General features: G+C 29.1%; 2 protein-coding genes and 1 long non-coding RNA gene across 5 annotated transcripts; all 3 read right to left on the reverse strand.

Moving 5' to 3' along the window:
- Window positions 1–1948: 1948 nt before the first annotated feature.
- On the reverse strand, window positions 1949–8785 carry LOC145182679 (dihydrolipoyl dehydrogenase, mitochondrial-like). Its single transcript, XM_090077535.1, has 11 exons — window positions 8187–8785; window positions 5259–5328; window positions 4596–4672; window positions 4164–4445; window positions 3954–4052; window positions 3407–3870; window positions 3033–3094; window positions 2824–2906; window positions 2605–2649; window positions 2292–2519; window positions 1949–2102 (listed from the first exon to the last, which is right to left on the reverse strand). The coding sequence occupies exons 1-11, from the start codon at window positions 8241–8243 to the stop codon at window positions 2034–2036; spliced, it is 1536 nt and encodes a 511-aa protein (XP_089933661.1). The 5' UTR covers window positions 8244–8785; the 3' UTR covers window positions 1949–2033.
- A 783-nt stretch (window positions 8786–9568) lies between these two features.
- On the reverse strand, window positions 9569–11756 carry LOC149891724 (uncharacterized). Of its 2 annotated transcripts, none has more exons than XR_016449548.1 (3): window positions 10421–10583; window positions 10285–10338; window positions 9569–9831 (listed from the first exon to the last, which is right to left on the reverse strand). It is a non-coding gene; the product is annotated as an uncharacterized LOC149891724 (long non-coding RNA). The 2 variants fall into 2 exon arrangements; XR_016449549.1 differs by having other exon boundaries at window positions 9723–9831; window positions 10446–11756.
- Window positions 11757–15147: 3391 nt separating this feature from the next.
- LOC145191958 (protein YIPF6-like) lies at window positions 15148–19591 on the reverse strand. Of its 2 annotated transcripts, XM_080069095.2 has the most exons (5): window positions 19400–19590; window positions 18841–18919; window positions 18063–18219; window positions 15676–15833; window positions 15148–15523 (listed from the first exon to the last, which is right to left on the reverse strand). In XM_080069095.2, the coding sequence occupies exons 1-5, from the start codon at window positions 19541–19543 to the stop codon at window positions 15408–15410; spliced, it is 654 nt and encodes a 217-aa protein (XP_079925221.2). In that variant the 5' UTR covers window positions 19544–19590; the 3' UTR covers window positions 15148–15407. The 2 variants fall into 2 exon arrangements, with proteins under 2 accessions (XP_079925221.2, XP_089933683.1); XM_090077557.1 differs by lacking the exons at window positions 15148–15523; window positions 15676–15833 and adding an exon at window positions 17001–17445 and having other exon boundaries at window positions 19400–19591.
- Between the last annotated feature and the right edge of the window lie 681 nt (window positions 19592–20272).

Raw genomic sequence — 20272 nt, forward strand, 5'->3', positions numbered from 1 at the left:
ATTTTGTATTATGTAAAGTGAGTCTTAAGAATAGCTTTTACTCGTAAATAGTTAACGAAAAGTCGAGAGGTTTTCGGTCTTAGCCGGTCCAAAGTTACCTGATAGTGCGCTGACAGTGTAATTATTTTTATTTTTTGTTACAGGAATGAGTATTCTCTCTCTAAATATATACTAGCCTTTCGTTACTTCATTACGGAATGCATAAAAATTCAGTTTTAAAATCATTTCCTTGTTTTTCCCGTGTTTTCTTGTGAAGGATAGTTTTAACATGCTAAATAAACCTCAGCACTTTAATTGTCGAGTCAAACTTTCACATGACAAAAAATCAGTTATTTTTTGGCGAAAAAAAAAAAGCTACTCTCTTCTGAAAATTTAATTATATTTGCAAATATAAGTAACACCAGTATTATTTAAAAAAAAAGAAAAAAGGCTACATAAAAGGATAAAACAGAATCACGATGTCGGTCAGGAAGATCTATCGAAAAAAAAAAGTAAAAGACGAAAAAATGACAAAAATGCCTGATCAATTTTCCCTGAGTAATGCAAATTCTACAAATGCTGATATTAATGATAAAGATGCTGGCAATGTTGATTTTGGTGAAGAAAGTCAAAACAGATTTCTTGTTCTTACTTTTATAAATTTATCCAGATCTCAGTTTCAGAAACATAAAGTTAAATGTTTAAGATGCAACTGGAACTATCTTTTATTGCTCATCACTTGTCTTTTTAAATTATCCTTTAATTTTCTAAAAACATTTTACAGTTCTGAAACTAATTTATAAAAATGCAGTTAAGTGGTGCATGTGTTGTAATTAATAATCCAGATGTAATGAAAATATGTAGTAATCATCGCTCAAATCATCAGCATCGCTGCACATGTGAGCCATCGTAAACACCCATTTTTTTCTACAATAAAACGAAACGATGATTAACAAAATGTAGAAATGCCAGGGAAATACTTTTTGGAGCTTTTGACCCAATTTTTAGTTTGACTTTTTAAAACGAAATCTTAGAATTAAAAGTAAACTTAAGTGCATTCAATTACTCTTTTCTGAACTTTGTTTCTTTGTTGACTCAATTCAAGGAGTAGTGTTTGTATATATTATATATCGATATTTGTTCTAATAAAAACCTAGCTTATCGAAACAGACCAGACTGCCTCTGTCATTTTCTAATTTTTCCTAAAAACAAAAATGTTTATTAAAAATTAGAAATTGACAGAGGCAACCTGGTAAAGAGACGGAAAACAGGGATTTTTATTAGTAAAATCTTTTGAAAATGAAATTAGATAATGATGACGTGGCGATTGTTCAAATTTTCTAAAGGAAAGTTCATTTATGGAAGTATCTTTTTTAAAAAGATTCCTTCAGAGAACAATTCATATTCATAGATGCATATATAATGAACTTATTTCAATTATTTAAGTTATTCCATTATTATTCAATTTTAATAAACACACACACTTCCCAGCTTGTGTACTCTTCAAACAATGAACGAGAATTAATAGATGTTTAATTTAAAATCTTCTTTCTTTAATAAAAAAAATCGCCTAATTAGCCGAAGATCTGAACAAAATCACATATCGTTAGATTGATATTGCGTAGTGCATGCAATATTACTAATACGGTATTAGGGTAGAAAATCACATGACACATTTGCGAGATATTTTATCGGATATTTTGTATTTTTAAGACGGGAACTTTTTCCTGCAACCATTTATTCGTTACAGGGAATGTTCTTTCCTTAAGTATTTACGGGCTTTTCGTTACACCAGTTTGGAATGTGTAAAAACTCAGTTCAAAAGCTATTTCCAATTTTTTTTCCTTACGTTTGGTCAGTTTTCATACGCTTACTGTCTCCTGGCACTTTCATTGTCAAGCCCAAATCGTTCTCCTAGCTAAATAAGTTTTAAAAGGTATGAGGGTAACTTTCGATTTGAAACCACAAATTTGAACATTAAATTGGTAGTATTAATTTATTATGAAATATACAAAAACCAAGAAAATGAATATGATATCCATTTTGCGCACTTTTTAAATACTATTGATGGCTTTTCCACAATAAGCTGCTAAGCAGGCTTCTCGAAGAGCTTCTGAAACAGTCTAAACAGAAAATAAATATCACTAAATTTCAAGAAAAATAATTCAATCAAAACAAACTACAATTGTGAGCAGACTTATCATTAGCACAAAGTCAGTATTTCTGTAAGTACACATGTTCTGAGAGAGGTTTTTTTGCAACTAAGCCATTCTTTTAAATCTGATATGTGTGAAATATAAAAAAAAGTTTACTGGATGAGCATGGCACACTCGAGCCACATCTTCGGCAGCTGCTCCGTACTCCATGGCAAGGGCAGCTTCGTTGATCAGCTCACCAGCGCAGCTAGAAACTATGTAGACTCCCAACAAGCGATCCGTCTCTTTATGGCTGAGTACTTTAACAAAACCATCCGTATCATTATTTGTTTTTGCACGACTATTAGCAATCAATGGAAATTTCCCAACTTTGTACGGTATCCCCTTAAAAATCAACGAGCTGAAACTTTCAACATAAACTGGTGAATACCTTGATACATTTACAAAATTTTTTTTTAAAAAAATTTACTTCTTGTTTTAATTGCTCCTCACTTTTTCCAACCCAACCAACTTCCTTAACAATAAAATAAAAAGAATAATATATGAAAAAGATGGACTATAAACAATAGGAATCCAGCTTATTAAGGTTTGGCTTTTTTTAAGCAAGCTTCATGCATACAATTTTAAATAAATTCTCAGTGACTTTAATTAAGACTATTATTGCTTTAGAGGAAAATAAAAAACTTACAGGATGAGTGTAAATGACAGATGGAACACAGTTGTAATCGATATGCACTGCACTACCACATATTCCTTCAACTGCAAAAATACCTTTAAAAAAATAAAAACAAATGGAAGTAGAAAAGTAGAAACTGACTGTTGATTTGTAATGAAGAAAATAAGTCACTAAAAAAACATTAATAACAGAAAATATTAAAGCAAATCGTTATTACAAACCTTCATCTTCTGCTTTGTGTGCCAACATAGGTCCGTGTATTACATCACCAATAGCATATATTCTAGAAAAAGAAAAATTTATTAAAGAAAGTTTTTTTTTTCTGTCAACGAATAGTTTAAATTAATATCTACTAAATTCAGAAAAAAACAAACTGCCCATTTGTCTTTATCAAGAAACAAAAAGACATTCAGTGAGAATTATGTTAGCAGCTCTTTCAAACTGTTTGAATGCATAAGAATAAAGACACACTTGTAACATACAAATGCATCCCTAAATTTCTAACTCCCACAGCTAATTTTTATCAAATAAAAAAATAAGGTATATTTCTATTTTACTTTCTAAAGTAAGAGAATTTAGAATTATTTAAACATACGAAGGTATTCCGGTTTGGAACCTGCTGTTCACAACAATTCTATTTTTTTCATCCTTTTTAATACCCAACTGTTCAAGACCAATACCATTGGTGACAGGTCTTCTCCCAATACAAACCAAAAGAACATCACATTCAATATCCTCTGCTTTATCAGATTTATTTTTCACCACAGTTACTTTGAGACTACCATCAGCTTGCTTAACTGCCCCAGTAACTTTATGACCAAGTTTAAACTCCATTCCTTGCTTTGTCAAACTTCGTTGAAACTGTTTTGAGACATCAAGATCAATACCCATTCCTCCAATATGATCAAGAAACTCAACTGCAGTTACCTTTGAGCCTAACCTCTGCCATACAGAACCAAGTTCCACACCAATCACACCAGCACCAATAATAACCATGCGCTTGGGGACTTCTTTTAAAGAAAGAGCACCAGTTGAAGATAAAATGGTCTTTTCATCAATCTATGTTAAAGTTTGTTAACTGTTAATAGCAATTTTATATTTATAAAATAAAAAAACATTTTTAGCAAATAAGTTCAACTTACATCAATACCAGGAAACGGTGTGACTTCTGATCCAGTAGCAATTAAAATATTCTTTGTGCTAATTGTTTCCTTTTTACCATCTCCTTTTAATACAGTTACCTAGTATGAAAAAAAAGATGACACTTGAAAAAGTAAAGCAAATTAAAGCAGTTTTAAATTTTAACCAAAATTATCAAGAAGAAAAAAGATAACAGAAAGACAAAAAATTACTTGATTTGCTCCGCTGATTGTTCCAAATCCATCCACTCGTGTAACTTTATTGGCTTTGAAAAGTGTTGCAATTCCACTAGTGAGGCTAGAGACAGAGTCTGATTTTGCTTTCATCATTGTTTCGAGGTCTAGTTCAACTTTACCACATTTAATGCCACGATCAGCAAACTCTTTTTTGGCAATATGATAGTAATGGGAATTATTGAGTAATGATTTGGAAGGAATACAGCCTACATTTAGGCAAGTTCCTCCAAGAGTAGGATTTTTTTCAACACAATAAGTCTAAAAATGTATACAAACTATGTATTCTAATGGAGTTTTTATCTCCAACTGAAGCCAAATGTTAAAAGAATAAAAAATATTGAAGGCATCAAATATATGAACCTGTAAATATGTAAATAGATGATACTCATTTCAATGAAATATACATACTTTTAAACCTAATTGAGCAGCTTTAATGGCAGCAACATAGCCTCCTGGTCCAGATCCAATAACAACAAGATCAGCATCTAATTAATAAAACTTAAATTGATCATCATCAGAATTAGGAACCATAAAGCTATATTTCTTTTTCTTTCCTTAGAAAAAGCAGCCACAAGGTTGGCAGTTTACTTGTTTGTTATTTGCCATAACTGTACATTATTAAGAAGCAAAATTTATATATATTTTTTTGATAGATTAAAAAAAATAAAGTTTTTTTAAGAAATTTATACAAAAAACCTACATGATCTATTTATTAATTTTTAATTTGAGTATTTTTTATTATTTTTTAAAATTCTTTAACTATGAGAGGAAAGTAAAGTTTTGCAAAAGAAGGTTTCATATTAACATTAATTGAATAAGCACAAGTATTTGGATATAATAAATTTAAAAAACTAAACTTTAGTTTAGTTAAAAAACTAAACTTTAGTTAAAAGTTAAAAGCAATCAACTTTCTTATGCAAAAAAACTGAACAATTCAATAAATTAAAAAAAACAAAAAAACATTCAGAACTATGAATAATAAAAACAAGTGACAGAAAAAATATTTTTATATTAAAAAAAATTATAAAAGAAAATATAAAGTCAGTTATAGGAAGAACATCATTTTTTTACCGTAGGCTGAGGTTGCATAGTTTTTCCCCAAGACTGTAGTACATTTTGATACAGTCTTTAAGGTCAAATTCTAAGTAAAAAAGTAAACAAACTTTGAAAAACTTTTTATTGAAATCAGGTAACAGCTACTACTTCTTCCATAAAGGATAAATATTAAAAATACATAAAGAATATAGTTTCTTATTAAAGACTGTTTCTTAAACTAAACAGAAAGTACAGAGTAATTAAATCAAGTGCGTTCAACTTATTCTTTTACTATAATATTATAAGACTACAGGGGAAAAAACAGACATGACATTTTGCAACTTTTTAGAAGTATGTTTTTAAAGTTTGAAAGCATCTCATTCTTCCATAGGATATAGTTTTCTAGCTACTCTTTAGTGGTGCTCTTTACTAGATTTTTCAACTTGATTGCATAATCAGAACAATACTTGATATGGAAAGTAGAAAATAAAGGGGGGATAACAAATAATATTGAAGTTTGTGTTTTTGTCTGGTTATGTCTGGCTTTTCCCCATATGATCAATAACTAAAGCTCTGTATTTTGACATGTGGAATGATCAAAGTGATCAAAAATGATCAATACAAAGCTATCAGGATCTGATTTTGTCCATTTAAAACTCTCTGTACACCATGTTTTTCAAAATACTGTAATTTTGGAATACTTTTCAGAATTCTTCAATAATCTGAAATTCCAACGAAGTTGTTTTTTTAAAACTTATCTATTCTTGTGAAACAAAACCATTAATGATAAAACTAAATATCAAACAATACAAGCTGCTTTTTTTCCTATAAAAACAATTTCTTATTAAGTTCTGAAGTACTTTAAAAAATTTTTTTTTCTTGTTCAGATCATTTGAAATATTTATCATCTCCTCGGTTGAGATGTTTTTGATAATTTCCGGATACAAGCTAAGCATGGTCTACCACAATAATTCCAGCTTCAATAAAAATCCTTTCAGAGACATTGATTGACATAAAAAGGGAAATGGAAAATTTAAAAAGGAAATGCAAAATTTACTTTGCCTATTTTTACCTAGTATTCAGACCAATCTGATGAAACTAAAATAATCTCAAATTTATTTAAACTTACCACCAGCTAACTAAATACCTTACAAGATATTAAAAAAATTACCTACAAAAAAAACTTTCCTACTAATATCTCATACCTTGACAAAATTTGGTACAACTACTTTTTATATCAAGAATAAAAAAAGCATCAGTTATAAATATGTATTTTTACCATGACTAACTAGTTTAACTAAGTTTTAGTTACACCAACTTGTTTCTCTAAAGTTCAACAATGATGGCCATTTTGAAAATCAAACTTCATAAAACTCCTAAATCCTCTAAATGGTACATCTATATTTCTTGAAAAAATGTATCTTTCTATTAAAGGGCTGTAGACTTCAATCTGTAGATAACCTATTAAAACATTAGAAAAAATGAGAGAAAGTTGCTACATTTAATTCTTTTGTTATCTAAACTAAAATCATTTTAATACCAGAATGGATAAGAAATGTTTTTTTATATCAGGAGGATTTTGTATAACATTTGGGAGTAAGTCTATCTTAGAACCATTTCTATGATTTTTGGTATTGTCAGTTTAATTGATTGTGAACCAAGTATTTATGTGACAATCAGGTTTCAGTATTATTCCAGTGTTTGCTTTAATTATAAATATACTGTTCTGAAATGATATCATTTGGAACATAATTCATACTGTAATCCTTTTAGGCTAAAAAAAACTCTGAACAACCCAGATATTGAAAATACTAACAAATCTTTGTCATTAAAAAAAGAGGCAAAATTGTTTAGTGTGTGAAAACCTACATTTAAAAATTCAGATATTTTAATGATTCAAGTGAATCCGCATACAGAGTATCCTGATATGGTAAAACATCAGAAAAGTACTAAGGAGATTATAAAATTTTGAAATGAGATTTCCACATATCTACCTGGGAAAAAATATTTTTGTTAGCACAGGTAAATACAAACATGTTTAAAAGAACTTAAGAGAGTTTTATGTTTCCTACACTTCACAAAATTTGTTTTCCAAAGTCTATATCTAAGGTGGTGTAATTTTTTACATCTTGTAGATACACATTCTGTATATATTTGTACTATCTAACAAAGCCTAAAACTTATTGTTAAATTTGATTTGATATTGAGTCAAAATTGTCTTAAAAATAGCATTTGAAAAAATTGAACTTTATTGTCATTTAGCCCTATTGTGATTCAAAACATAAATTTTAAAGCATTTTGCTAATTGAAATAAGCAAAATGCTTTATAATTTATGTTTTGCCCAATCCCAGCAGATTATATTGGTGACTAATACAGGATATTAGACGATTATGATGAACATTTTACTACTGCTATTAATACTCATTATTCATCATTTGCCAGTGCCACATCTCTGCAAAAGATAACAAAAATATCAATACTATGATAATTAGAATATGAAAAATTGTCCTGAGAGTTGAAGATTTTTTGAAACTTTGAATTTTTATACTAGTTAGATTTACTTTAGTTATTAAGTTTTAAGTTACAAGGTTAGAGCCCTTTGTAAGTAACTGTATCAAACCTCATTAAAATCTAAGATAAGTTAGTTTATTTGTCCTACTTTTACATATGACATACAATATACATGGTTTGTGTAAATAGAACTATTTCTAAAAGTATTACACATTTAGATATTTACTAAAGTATACTATAAAAAAACTAGCTTGTGTAATTAGCATTGTTTGGGTGAATGCATATATGTAAACTTTAGCTAACTACACTAGACTTTAATATGGCTAAATATAACAATAGCAAGCTAATAATATATATTGAGGTACCAAATAAATTCATTATACCAGCCAAAACTGTGTAGATATAATTAACTAAAATAATCTAAACTAAATTAAAGCAGCATAAGAACTCACATTAGATGTAGTCTTAAGGAAAAACTGTGCTGCTGAATAAGTTTTTTGCATTTTCATATATTTATTGTAGGAAAATCAGCTCTTGTTTTCATTAGTCTTCGCGCAGAGTAAGTTGAATTTTAAGTAATAAGTTGATCGAAACGCCCATGTGGCGTTACAGGACCGCCTTTAAAGATTCTTAAAGGCAAAGAATATTGGCGTAAAGAAGTAGGGGCAGAAGGGGCGAGCTTCCCCGCGTCTTCAATAGGTACGTTATTTGGGAGAATCAGAAGGAACGTCTGTGTGTAATTTGTGTACTTTTATTTTTTTTACTGTTATTTTTTACTTCGCATCTTAGCATTGTAGCTTATCTTCCACTAACGTACAACGTATACAATGACAAAGTACCGCGATTTTTTTCATTAATTAGTTTACTTTACAATGACGGTGCCTGCCAAATCGAGATATTTGTTTTATCCACCAGTTATTTTACCGAATAAATTTTTATTTGATAATTTTGTACGACTTTAGGCTTCTTTAAGTGCATTAATCTTTTTTTTTTTCTTTCTGGTGAATTTTTTTAAGTAGCGAACTTTTTGTTGAGATAAACTTTTTGTTTTGTTATTCGTTTGCAGTGCAGGGTTTGTAATCCCATGCTATATTTAAAATCCCGGGATTTCGGGATTACATTTACCTATTCCCGGGATCCTGGGATTTTTAAATACCTGTTCATGAAAGATTTTAGCATACTATTTTAGTAAAACTTTAAGAAAATCAATAACATACATTCAAAGTATGTTTAGAAAAAACTATTTGTTAAATTACAAGGAAATTCTTTGGTTTTTCAATATTATACATACTTAGTTATTAAATTATAAAGAGTTCGTTGTTTTTATAAATATAATATACATATGTAACTATATTTGATTATTTTTAAAATACGTTTTGAGGAAGCAGAGCACATTCAAAGTTTCATCGCACAGAGGACTTCTTATTTTTGTTGCAAAAAGTCCAGCCGCAGAAAAAACACGCTCTCTTCAAGAGCAAAAGAAATAGATTCAGAGGGGGAGAGTCAGAAGAATCAGAAATAATTTCGAGTAGTGCCTCATTAGAAACAGAAAGTTCAACTTCAGATTCAGACTTATGAGTCTGTTAAGGATCCCACTTAACATCGCACTATGCGTCGCGCTGATAGAAAAAAAGGAAATAGCCTTATAACTAGAGAACTGTTTAACATTTTGAAATAATTTTTTTAACAAAGCATCAATTATGAGATATTGTTTGTTTATACATACATTTATAAAAAAAAGTCCGGTTTTTATTAAAACCGGTTTCATTCCGGTTTTTTAGTTGGTTTATCCGGACTAATTCGATTTTTGATTAAAAAGATATAAAACCGACAGTTTTTGATATTTGAAACTTTAAGTCTGATTTATCAGTTTATCTTTTTTAGGGGTTACAAGCATTTTTAGTCTCCAACTTATATTTTCATGTTAAATAAAAAGGAAATAACAAGTATTTTATTATAAATAAAAGTAAAATAAATACTCCAGAAGTTCCATTCCTCTCATTAGTTTTTTAAAAGTTGCTTATCAATTACAGCTGCATGGTTTAATGATGCTTCTTTGATTCCTTTACTTAATACAAACCATAACTCTTTGACTTCCTAAAATTATTTAACAACAAACATTAAAGTTTTAAAAAGTTTTGTTATTGTAAAAATTAGTATAGTTTAAGATATAAACTATTTATCATAGAAATTATCTATCAAGTTCTAATTCTAATAATTGTACATTCAAGAAAAAACTGTATTCACTGTAATAAATGTATATAATTGAAATGTAATTAAAATTTTCATTCTAAACATATCTCAGCAATCCTTATGTGGAGCAACATTTAATATTTACAACAAGCCTTCAAGAATTGCACTATGCATCACTAAGTAGAAATAGGACTTCAGACACATCTTTGAGGAAACCAAAAACATGGCGAAATTGAGTCAATTTGAGGCCAATTGATGAAATTTTTCCTCAAACATAAAAGTTTGGGATTCTTATGTTTCAACTTTTCTAACAATTAGTTGTTGTTGTTTTTTTTTTCAAGAATAAAAAAAACATACTGTGTTGATTATGTGAAAAGATTTCAGAAATATCAAATTGGCTATCACCAGCACCTAAAATGTATCAATAATAAAATTAAACAATAACATTCAGTATTTAAATTTAAAGGTACACATAGCTTTCTCCAATATTTACCTTAAGAATAGTATAGCTTTTATACCTCTGCATTTTGTTCTTCTTACAGTATAGGTACACTTCAGATGTTATAAATAATAATTAGCTGTATCCCTAGTATTTTCAGCAAAAGAAGTTAAACGTGCATGACCTACTCGTGCAGTTTTGTTGGCTTTGTTCCTGGCTTCAATGGCACTCTCAGACAAAGAACCTATTGGATACTTAAAATATTTAATAAAAGAAACACCATGAACTACCATTTTATGCAAAGACTGTGACATTGGGATGGTTTTTAAAAACTTATCATTAGAAATGAGACCAAACAGACATTCAAATTTCTGCTTGAAAATTTTCACTCTTGCGATTGTACTATTCATATCAATGAGCAGGTCCCTAAATAGTTTGATCATAGTAGTATTCAAATTTAAAATTCTTCCAGTCACAGATGGATTATTAAAGAATTTTCGTGCAACATTGCCAGTGTTGGATGTACCACTTCCTTTCCTGACAAAAGATACCCTTATTTTTAATTGTATTTTGAATAAGTGCTGGAATTTTTTTTGTTTTCAATAAATTCTTGGCTATTTTTTGCTGGAATTATTTTTCCTTGTTTCACTGCTGGAAGTTTGCAAGCAGTAATAAAAAAAACCCACTCCATGCTGCATATCCACAAATGAAGATTGCAAATTCCAAATTTCAATATATTCTTGTTACATTTTTATCTTTATTCCATATGGTTTCCAAATTAAACTCCTTAGGACTTGCTTGGCATACATGACAGCACTGAAAAGCTATATTTTTTAAAAGCATTTTTGATACCACTGCATTAAGTGTTTTACCATCATTCATTGTGGTATAAACAGTTGACAAACTTGAATTTATAACAAAAGTATTGTCATGAAGTGTAAACTTAATATTTTATAAAGACAAAATTTCATTTTGTAAATGTTCAAACTTCTCTTGAGTAAAATTAGCAGTCTTTTTGGAAAAACAAAACATAAGATAATGGGTTGCATCTGGATTATTTGGATTACAATTTTTCCATACTATCTTTTTTCCACTTCGAATCTTCAACAGTACAAACACTATACTATACACAGTAGAATCATCTACACCTCTCTTCATAGTTGCTGCATTCTGAAACTCAGATTGGTCACTCTGACCAACACCACCCACTTTGCAAATAACATATGTTATCACGTTCCTCCTGTGCTAAAACTTTAATAGAATTATCTTCATCCTCCAAAAGATACTCAAACTCTCTAGAAACTGAATGTTTGATCATATTGAAGAGACTACATTTACTTCAGTTGTGTTAAAAGTTGACGAAGAGTGAATGTAGCCATTTTGATAATTTATAAAAACCATCGCAAGGTAAAACTGAATAAAATAAAAACTTACCGTATGTTATTGAACTACGGAAGTTTCATTTACTTCACAGAATTTAGTCGGTTTTTGAATAAAACTCACAGTAGTAAAAATGATTTTTAAGCATGAGGTCACAGAGGTCGCCTCAATTTTTTTGCATGGCAGTAAAGTCGATTCGCAGTAGCTATATTTTATTCAAAAAAAACGAGGCGACCTCTGTGACCACATGCTTAAATCAATCAATGTTTAAGAAATCAAAAAATCAGCAAAAAAATGCTATTCAAAAACTTTTTTTTCCGTTTCTTGTTTTACATTCGATTAAAAACATTATTATTTTAATTTCGCATAAAAATAATATAGAAATTTAAGACTTATTATATACTTTGAAAGGATTTTAACAAAAATGCGAGTTTTTTAAAACCTTAAAAAAACCCTTAAGATGTCAAAAGTTTAAAAAAACTGAAAATATTTTTTTTTTTTATAGAGAATTAAAAACTGAATGCAAAAAAAAAAAAAACTAAAAAAATATAAATATGAAAAATCACTAAAAAATATGTACAAAACCCTATTTCCGCTAAGCGATGCATAGTGCATCGGTACGCCTTTGTTGCATTAAAGAACGAGAGATGAATGCAACTTTTGACTTATAACGTTGTTAGTATCTGTGAGTTTTTTTAACATAAAAGTTATGGCAGCATCGGCTGTAAACAAATTACATCCTGATGGCAAAGGGCCTCAACTGTTGCTTTTACTGGGACTAGCGCATTAATGATAGCAGATACAGTTTTAATCTCATTATTAGATAGTCAAAGATTCACCTTCCGGTAGACTTATGTCTATAAATGCATTTTGTATACAATTTTTTAAGAAATAGACGCGTTGAAGCATTAACAAAAGACTGTTCCATCTTGTCTTGCAGTTTTTTATTAGAGTTATTTGCTTCCTTAATTCAGCCGCAACATACTTCTGCAAGACATCGTTTTTTTTTGGTGATCGTCTGAGCATTGCTATTAATTTTCTTACCTTTTTGATCACTGGACCACAACTTACCTCAATAACATCATATTGGTTTCCTCGATGCCTATTATGACTAGCATCGAGATCAGCCAAATTATTGTGGTCAGAAAAATCATCATCCTTGCAAGAGTTACTCTCTAAAAAATCGACTTCTTTATATGATTGTTCGTCTTCGTCGAATTGCTTATCTATTTCTCTTTCTATATCCTGGTTTTGATATAGTGCATCAATAACGGCCAGTTGCACACCACGGGCAAATTGATTTACAGGTAATATTCTCCCAACTTTTTTCATCACACTTGTTCCGTAAGTCATAATACCAACAATATCTTTTCGCAAATCAACTTCATGCTGTGCAAGCTTTTGTTCTAATAGCTCAATACACTTATCTGCAGACATTGATTCTGTTATACGAATCAAGCCTTAGCTCCAGAACTGACAATTTCGTGCATGTAAATTAATATTCATGTAGCAACGGTTACGCAGTGATGTCCATTCATCAAAAGATAAAGAAAATCTCCTACACCGAATTCAGGTTTTGCTTTTTTTTCCGGCTATTTCAGAAACAAAAAAATTCCTTATTTTTTTGCTGTAATCTGCAACCATTTTACGCATAGTGTTGACTGTTGTGGGTAAACTTTTAAATCCTGTAGCTATAAGACCTGCACGTATATCACTGGAACGGGATATAACGTTAAACGAAATCCCGTCAAGGGCTGTTAATCGTGCAAGTGTAGCAGGAAGTGATTTTTCTTCTCGCTTCAATATCGGAAAACAATTGGTTAACGTTTTCGGTTTTTTTGTTGGAGGTTCATCTCGAGTGTTTGCTGAAATAATATCCATCTCCAATCTTTAGAATCTTTTTGCAGCCAGTATACTTACACATTGCTGTCTTTTTCTTCTCGTAAGAAATATTTTCAAACAGTAGAATTACTTTTTTTGTCATATTCTATGTAAGAAGCCATTATACTTTAAGAAAATTTATTGCTCAAATAACCAGCAATTTTAATTTAATGAAAACTATTTTAAAAAATCACAAACAGAAAATGTCTATTCGAGATAAAAATTGTGAGAAACTTGAATAAATGCGACTAAGCACCAACAAATTTTGAGAATGTAATTGCAATCCAATTTCAATTATTATAATAAATCTAATCCAATTATTTAAAAACATAATTGCAAGAATTTCGAAATTGATTGCAATCGAACGAAAAAAAATAATTCAGGAATTTTTAATATTAAAATAGTCAAATCTCAATCGAAGAAATTTTAATTTAAAAAAATATTCAACCGAAAACGATTAAAAAAAAATCCCAACCCTAGTTTGCAGTGATATTTTATATTTATTTTCAAATAATGTCATAAAAGTTTTACTATTGATTCTAAATGTTTTAAAAAATGATAGTCATAAAAAGCAGCTGTTTCATGAAGTATCTTGCAAGTAATTTTGGAGAACGAGGATATACTGGCTCGAGAAATTTGTTTCAACAATATTTTAACTGTGCTGTATTTTTATAAATAATTCCTGACGAAAAACAGGAGACAAAAAAAAAAAAGCTGATCTTTTAAACATGAAATTATGGTTAAGGAAATCAGATTGTTTGTTTATTATCTTTGTTATTATTGTAAGGAGAAAAAACCTTAAAAAATTTTTTTTTAATTCCCTAAACAAGCATCTTTAGGAAAATTGAGGTAATATTTGCCTCTGAATCCTTTATCATTTTTTGCCACGTGATTATGCAACTTAATTTAGTGAATAAAAGGTTGTTTTCATTTTAAAAAGTAACAACGAAATGGACTTGAAAACCTCACTATTTTCAAGTCCATGACAAGGGACTTATAAGCTGTTAGAACTCTTTACTCCTGGCAAAAAAGGTCATTCTTATCTGGTTAACGGTTTGAACTGCTCAATTTCAGTAAGTACTTAGCTCCAGAAATTTATAAATTTTGGAAATTAGATGATTAGAAAATTTATGCGATATCTGGGCTCACATGAGATGAGGAAGTATTAGTAATACTGTGAATTTTACACAAACTGATTTTCAGGTAGAAAAAATTTTGTATTATAAAAAGTTCGGACTGCCTCTATGGATAATAATTGTTTGCTAGATATAAAGGAGTTATCTGAGCCTCTGCACATCTGGCAAAGATTTGCGTTTTAATTAGATTTGACAAATCTGGCAGGAAATTTTGAATCAAAAAGTTTTCTGGAACCATTTTTCTTTCTTTTATTGTTACAGGTTGCAATAAACTGTTTCCTACTATTTCCAGATTTTATCTTCTTATGTGCCAATCTTGACATATTTGGATAGGCTTAAAAGTGTAGCTACCTTCCAGGAGCACTCTAGCTAATAGTAATAAACGATTCATAAAATATATATTTACAAAAAAATAAATACAACTTTACAAAATTAACCAGTGAGAAGTCACTCAGTTAAGTAACTAGAAGTTCTTGCTTGTCATTTTTTGAACAATGAACATTCTCAAAGATTGTTATTGACAAGAATCTGCAAAAACACAATTTCCATCTAAAACATGTAATGTAATTGGATTATGTTTTTAGACCTATAATCATCAAGATCATTATTACTAGATCATATTTTAGACCTATCATCATTAGCACCTATCCAGAGTGTGATAAGACTAGCCAGCTGATAACAAAATAGAACAAACAGATTGGGTAAACAGCCAATGGTTTGCGATTATGTGGTTGGCTATCCCCAAGAAATGCTAAAGAAGCTAAATTTAAAAAACCTCTCATTAAAAGAATATTTTAAAAACAATTTCTCTAGAGATGTTACATTAAACAAAAGACTCAAATTCTTATTTTTGATTAATGGAAGTATTAAAAAACAATCCAATGTATACCAAATAAAAACATGAAAACATACCAAAGCATGACCATATTAGTGTCACCATAACAACCAAACACCTTATAGTAAATAGCAAGGTTGTGCTGTTTGCTAGAAGAATTATCTTACAAACTATCAGTGCTACCACAAGTGGTAGAACACAATAACCAAGAACACAGACACTTTGAAAAAATGATCTAAACAAAGGAGGATGACAAAAATCAAGATTTTTATTATGTTCTCAAAAATTTAAAAACAAAATATGAACCAAAAATTTCACTGTGTAAACTGGTGTAAAAGTCAAAAAATTAGGCTGATTAGAAGAGTTCAAAAAAGTGACTTCAAACAGAGTTTACTTATAAGCCTAGTCAAGTTTATGCAGCATCTAGTTGACTTTAATATGAGTCAAGTTTTTTTACCATAAAATTCCAATCTTTTATTATATATACAAAATAATAATTACAACATTAAATATATATAGCATGTATGAAATGCCAGCATGGTTGACATGTCAAACTGTATTGGTAAAAACTAATGGAGATAAAAAGAAAAAAAAAAAAAAAAAAAAAGTGATTTACAGTTGATTTAACTTGCATAAATACAAAATTAAAACTGTTTACAATATCTAACAAAGAACATGACCTAAAATTATTTTCAAAATCTAAAACACAATTTGATGGAGGATGATGCCATTTTGAGGAAAATACAAGAATAACAACAGTGAAATAGACATTTTAGCATGAATTGAATTGTTGACCTTTTTGATGCTGAAAGTAGACACTTTGATGGGTTTGAGCATAAAAACAATATGTAAAGACCTTTACAATATGTTTTCTTATTTACAATATGTTTTCTTATTACACTGTTATGCAAACTTTCAATTTTTTTTTAAGTTTAAAAATTGAAATGTGTTATTTCTTGATGAATTTCACATGGATTGTAATAATGAAACTTGTAAGTTGGCTAGAATTTTCATACAAACATGATAGAAACGCTCCCCATGTTCATCACTCACTGCTCCACAACTTGATTGAAAGAGATTCAAATGAGAGCAGAGAAAATGAACTTTTAAGGAACTGTAACAACCAAGATTTTTGTAGGCCTGGATGAGTTTTTTTAATTATTGGTAGCATGCTGGTTGATTGTTTCCAGGAAAATTTTATTTCTTTGACATGAATGCTGTCAATGCAGACTTCTCCTCGCAAACAACATCCACTCATCTGAATTATTATTTTGATGACTAACTAAGACCACAGATGTTATTACAAACAGCAATACCACCTTCCTGGTCAAAGAATGAAAAAGACCTTTCTGACCATCACTCTATAGAAATATACAAACATCATTTGCTAGGAGGTTCCATTGCAAAAGTCTTGAGCCTAAACCTTTGCTTCATTATTTGGAGGACTCGCACCTTTTATTAAGTCATTAAATCCCATTTGTATTATGAGATGTAGTCCAGTGAATGGGTCAAGTAAAGCTTTTAGTTCATCGCTAGAGGCTTCCCAAAAATCTTCCTTACTGGACTTATTTACAAAAGGTTCAGGAGCTTCTAGAATTGATAGTTCATCATAAGGTATTAGAAATATTACAATAGAATGTTTGGCTAGTGAAAAAACAGCATTTTTTTCCTTGGTAAAACTTTTGACAATTAGAACCACCATACAAAAATAACAATTACTAACATGATCTCTTGGTTCATTGACACTGTAAAAAGCACTTTCCCATTCAACCATTAGAAAAGTCTCAATCCACATGAATAATTTGATATGTAGCGCCCAACTTTTGTCATGGTCTCCTATTTTGCAACTGAAATACAAGTTGTAAGCTTTTTTATTCACAATTGTGATTCTTCTTTCTTAAGATGCAAAAGTAATTTCACTGTAAATATAACAGAAACTATTTGCTTTATTTACACAGATATGAGACATTACAAAATATACTAGCATAAAACAATTTTTAAGACATTATTTAACTTCCCTAGCAACAAATACTTTGACTTTTAAACAATTTGGTGATGTAATGCTTTGTGTGGGGGCTTTCTATTAGTCACCAATACTAATATCTGTAATGCAAGTTGCATCATGCATTTTATAAATCTTGCTTCATTAGGTGATTGCAATATATCACATGTAAACTAGATCCAATAGTTTCATTTTTAGCACACCAAAGTTAGTAAGAACTATTGTTTTCATTTTTTCAATATTTTAGCTGTAGAACTGCATTAACATGTTTAGGAAAGCTATTGATTTGATTTCAAAAACATTTCTTAAGGATGCCAGAAGAAAGAAATAGTTATGTGAAACTTATTTTTTACTTAAATCAGTTACAAAATAATAAACTACTTTTATCAATTAAAAAGAGGTGTATAACTTAAACACTGGTATATATGATGAATATCCTAAAAAATATAAAATTAAACTTACATGGTACCACCTAAAAGTTTTGAATTTACAGTGACAACTCCAGAGCCTACCCAAACAACAGCAAATACTTGAGCAAATTGAGGTGCACCATCACTTTCGCTACCTTGCAGAAGTGTAGCTAACAAAATGCATAAAATAAGAGGGCCCCACAAATCCCCTAAAAAACATTAAATGTTTAAAAACAGTATGTTATATATATATATATATATATATATATATATATATATATATATATATATATATATATATATATATATATATATATATATATATATATATATATATATATCTCAAATACTATATATCTTAGTTATTATATCTTAAATACTATATACCTTAAATATATACCTCATAAATTAAACATCTTATAAACCATATATCTTAAAAAACAATTTAAAAAGTCCTTACAATCTTTTACAGAACTACAACACATTTCTAATTTTATAACCTTTGCAAATATGCTCGTTGAAAATATTAAAGAGAAAACCACAATTCATTGTTAAATATTTCTAAAGTAAATTAATTTTGAACAAAAATTTGAAGAATGATAATAAGAAAGATGTATAATACTATACATAATATAATATAACATAAATATGATTATTGCATAACATTTAATGCAATACTTGAGCTGCAAAACAATCTCATAAGATTATGATGTTTGCAGAATATGTACTATATAAAACTAAAAGTGACAATATAAAAAATATGTTATATAATTCTGTATATTATCACTCTTAACAAACCACAAAAGATTGCCTATATTGCTATAACTTACAATCACGCAACAAAGACTTTTTTTGTCTTGGAACAATTACATGAAGAAACTTTGATACAATAGCAGCTAAATCCCTTTTCTAAAAAAAAAATATGCATAAGCATAACTATACTATCATATATTTTCACACTGTATAGCTTACTCTCTGAAACAAACAATTAACAAAATAAACATCAAATGAATATAACAAAGAACTAACTTTTATATTACTTGGCATAACTAATTTAACTTAATTTAGCTAAAATTGATCAATTAGAATAGGTTTTCCAAAAGTCACTCCAAATACACTTTGTGAGTTGTTGTTGTTGAAATTAACTATTGTAGCTGCATATGAAATTTTTAAAACTTTTCAAAAAACATTTATCAATACAATTAATGTTTTTAGATATATTCAGAGAACTAAGTCCTTATTTTCTGAAAATATCTATAGTAAAATAACTATTGATATTAATATTTCTAAAAAATTTTAAGTACTCTAACTAGATATCTAGCTCTATACACAATTTTCTAAATTAATATTTCTCAATATTTACAATTAAAGAACCAAAATAAAGTTTACCAATGTTTGGGTTATTGGTTCATCTAATGTGCTTTGTTCTTCTTCATCACTTGTAATTCCAGCGACATGAATATCTCCTTCGATTGTAGATGAATTTAATTCATGAAATTCACTTTCCTTGCTGGTCACGATATTATCCGCCATTTTGCATGTTTGGTTGGAAGATATTTACGTCATATAACATCCTAAGAAATTTTAAGTGGGGGCAGCTAAATTGAAACAGTTAATCCCAAAACGGCAATGTAACTTGATCAACGAAATCTTTACACCGAATGTTACACTTTATGAAATTGACTCCAAATTATTGAGTTTGTCAAAGAGTCTACACTTCGTCTCAACATTCTTCTCAATGAATCTTAAAGAAGTTGATGGCTAAAAATGCTGTTGAGCATATACTTAACGATCATTTTTATTAAATTTTAAGTTTCTAAATTCTCATGTTTTAAATTCTCATAATCAATTTAGATTTTATTTTTAATAAATTTTCGTTAACCGTTGATAATGGGGGCGCTGAATATCAAAAAAATGATTAGTAATAGATTTTTATTTCGTTAAAAAACGTCGAAATCCTTTTTTATTATTTGGAACTTAAAGAACTTCTTGAAGAAGTTTGTGACCATATATTTTATGTTCTAAACAACAGAATTTGTACGCTAAAAGTATGCGGTGAATCATAAGTATTTTTCGTGATGTTTGAAGGAGCACCTGATTTTTGAGAATATGTTGTGATCAAACAGAATAATTATCGCCTAGCCTAAGTACGTGTATCGAATTATAAACTGGAAAAACACAACAACTTTAAAATAATTCTATATCTATTGAGAATTGCTTTTTAGGGTTATTGCTGAGAAAGAGAAGACCCTCGAGGTGCTT

The sequence above is a fragment of the Hydra viridissima genome, unplaced genomic scaffold (genome assembly GCF_058129835.1).
Source record: "Hydra viridissima isolate aposymbiotic clone 2 unplaced genomic scaffold, HvirCarnegie_v1 scaffold_2, whole genome shotgun sequence".
NCBI classification, from domain to species: domain Eukaryota; kingdom Metazoa; phylum Cnidaria; class Hydrozoa; order Anthoathecata; family Hydridae; genus Hydra; species Hydra viridissima.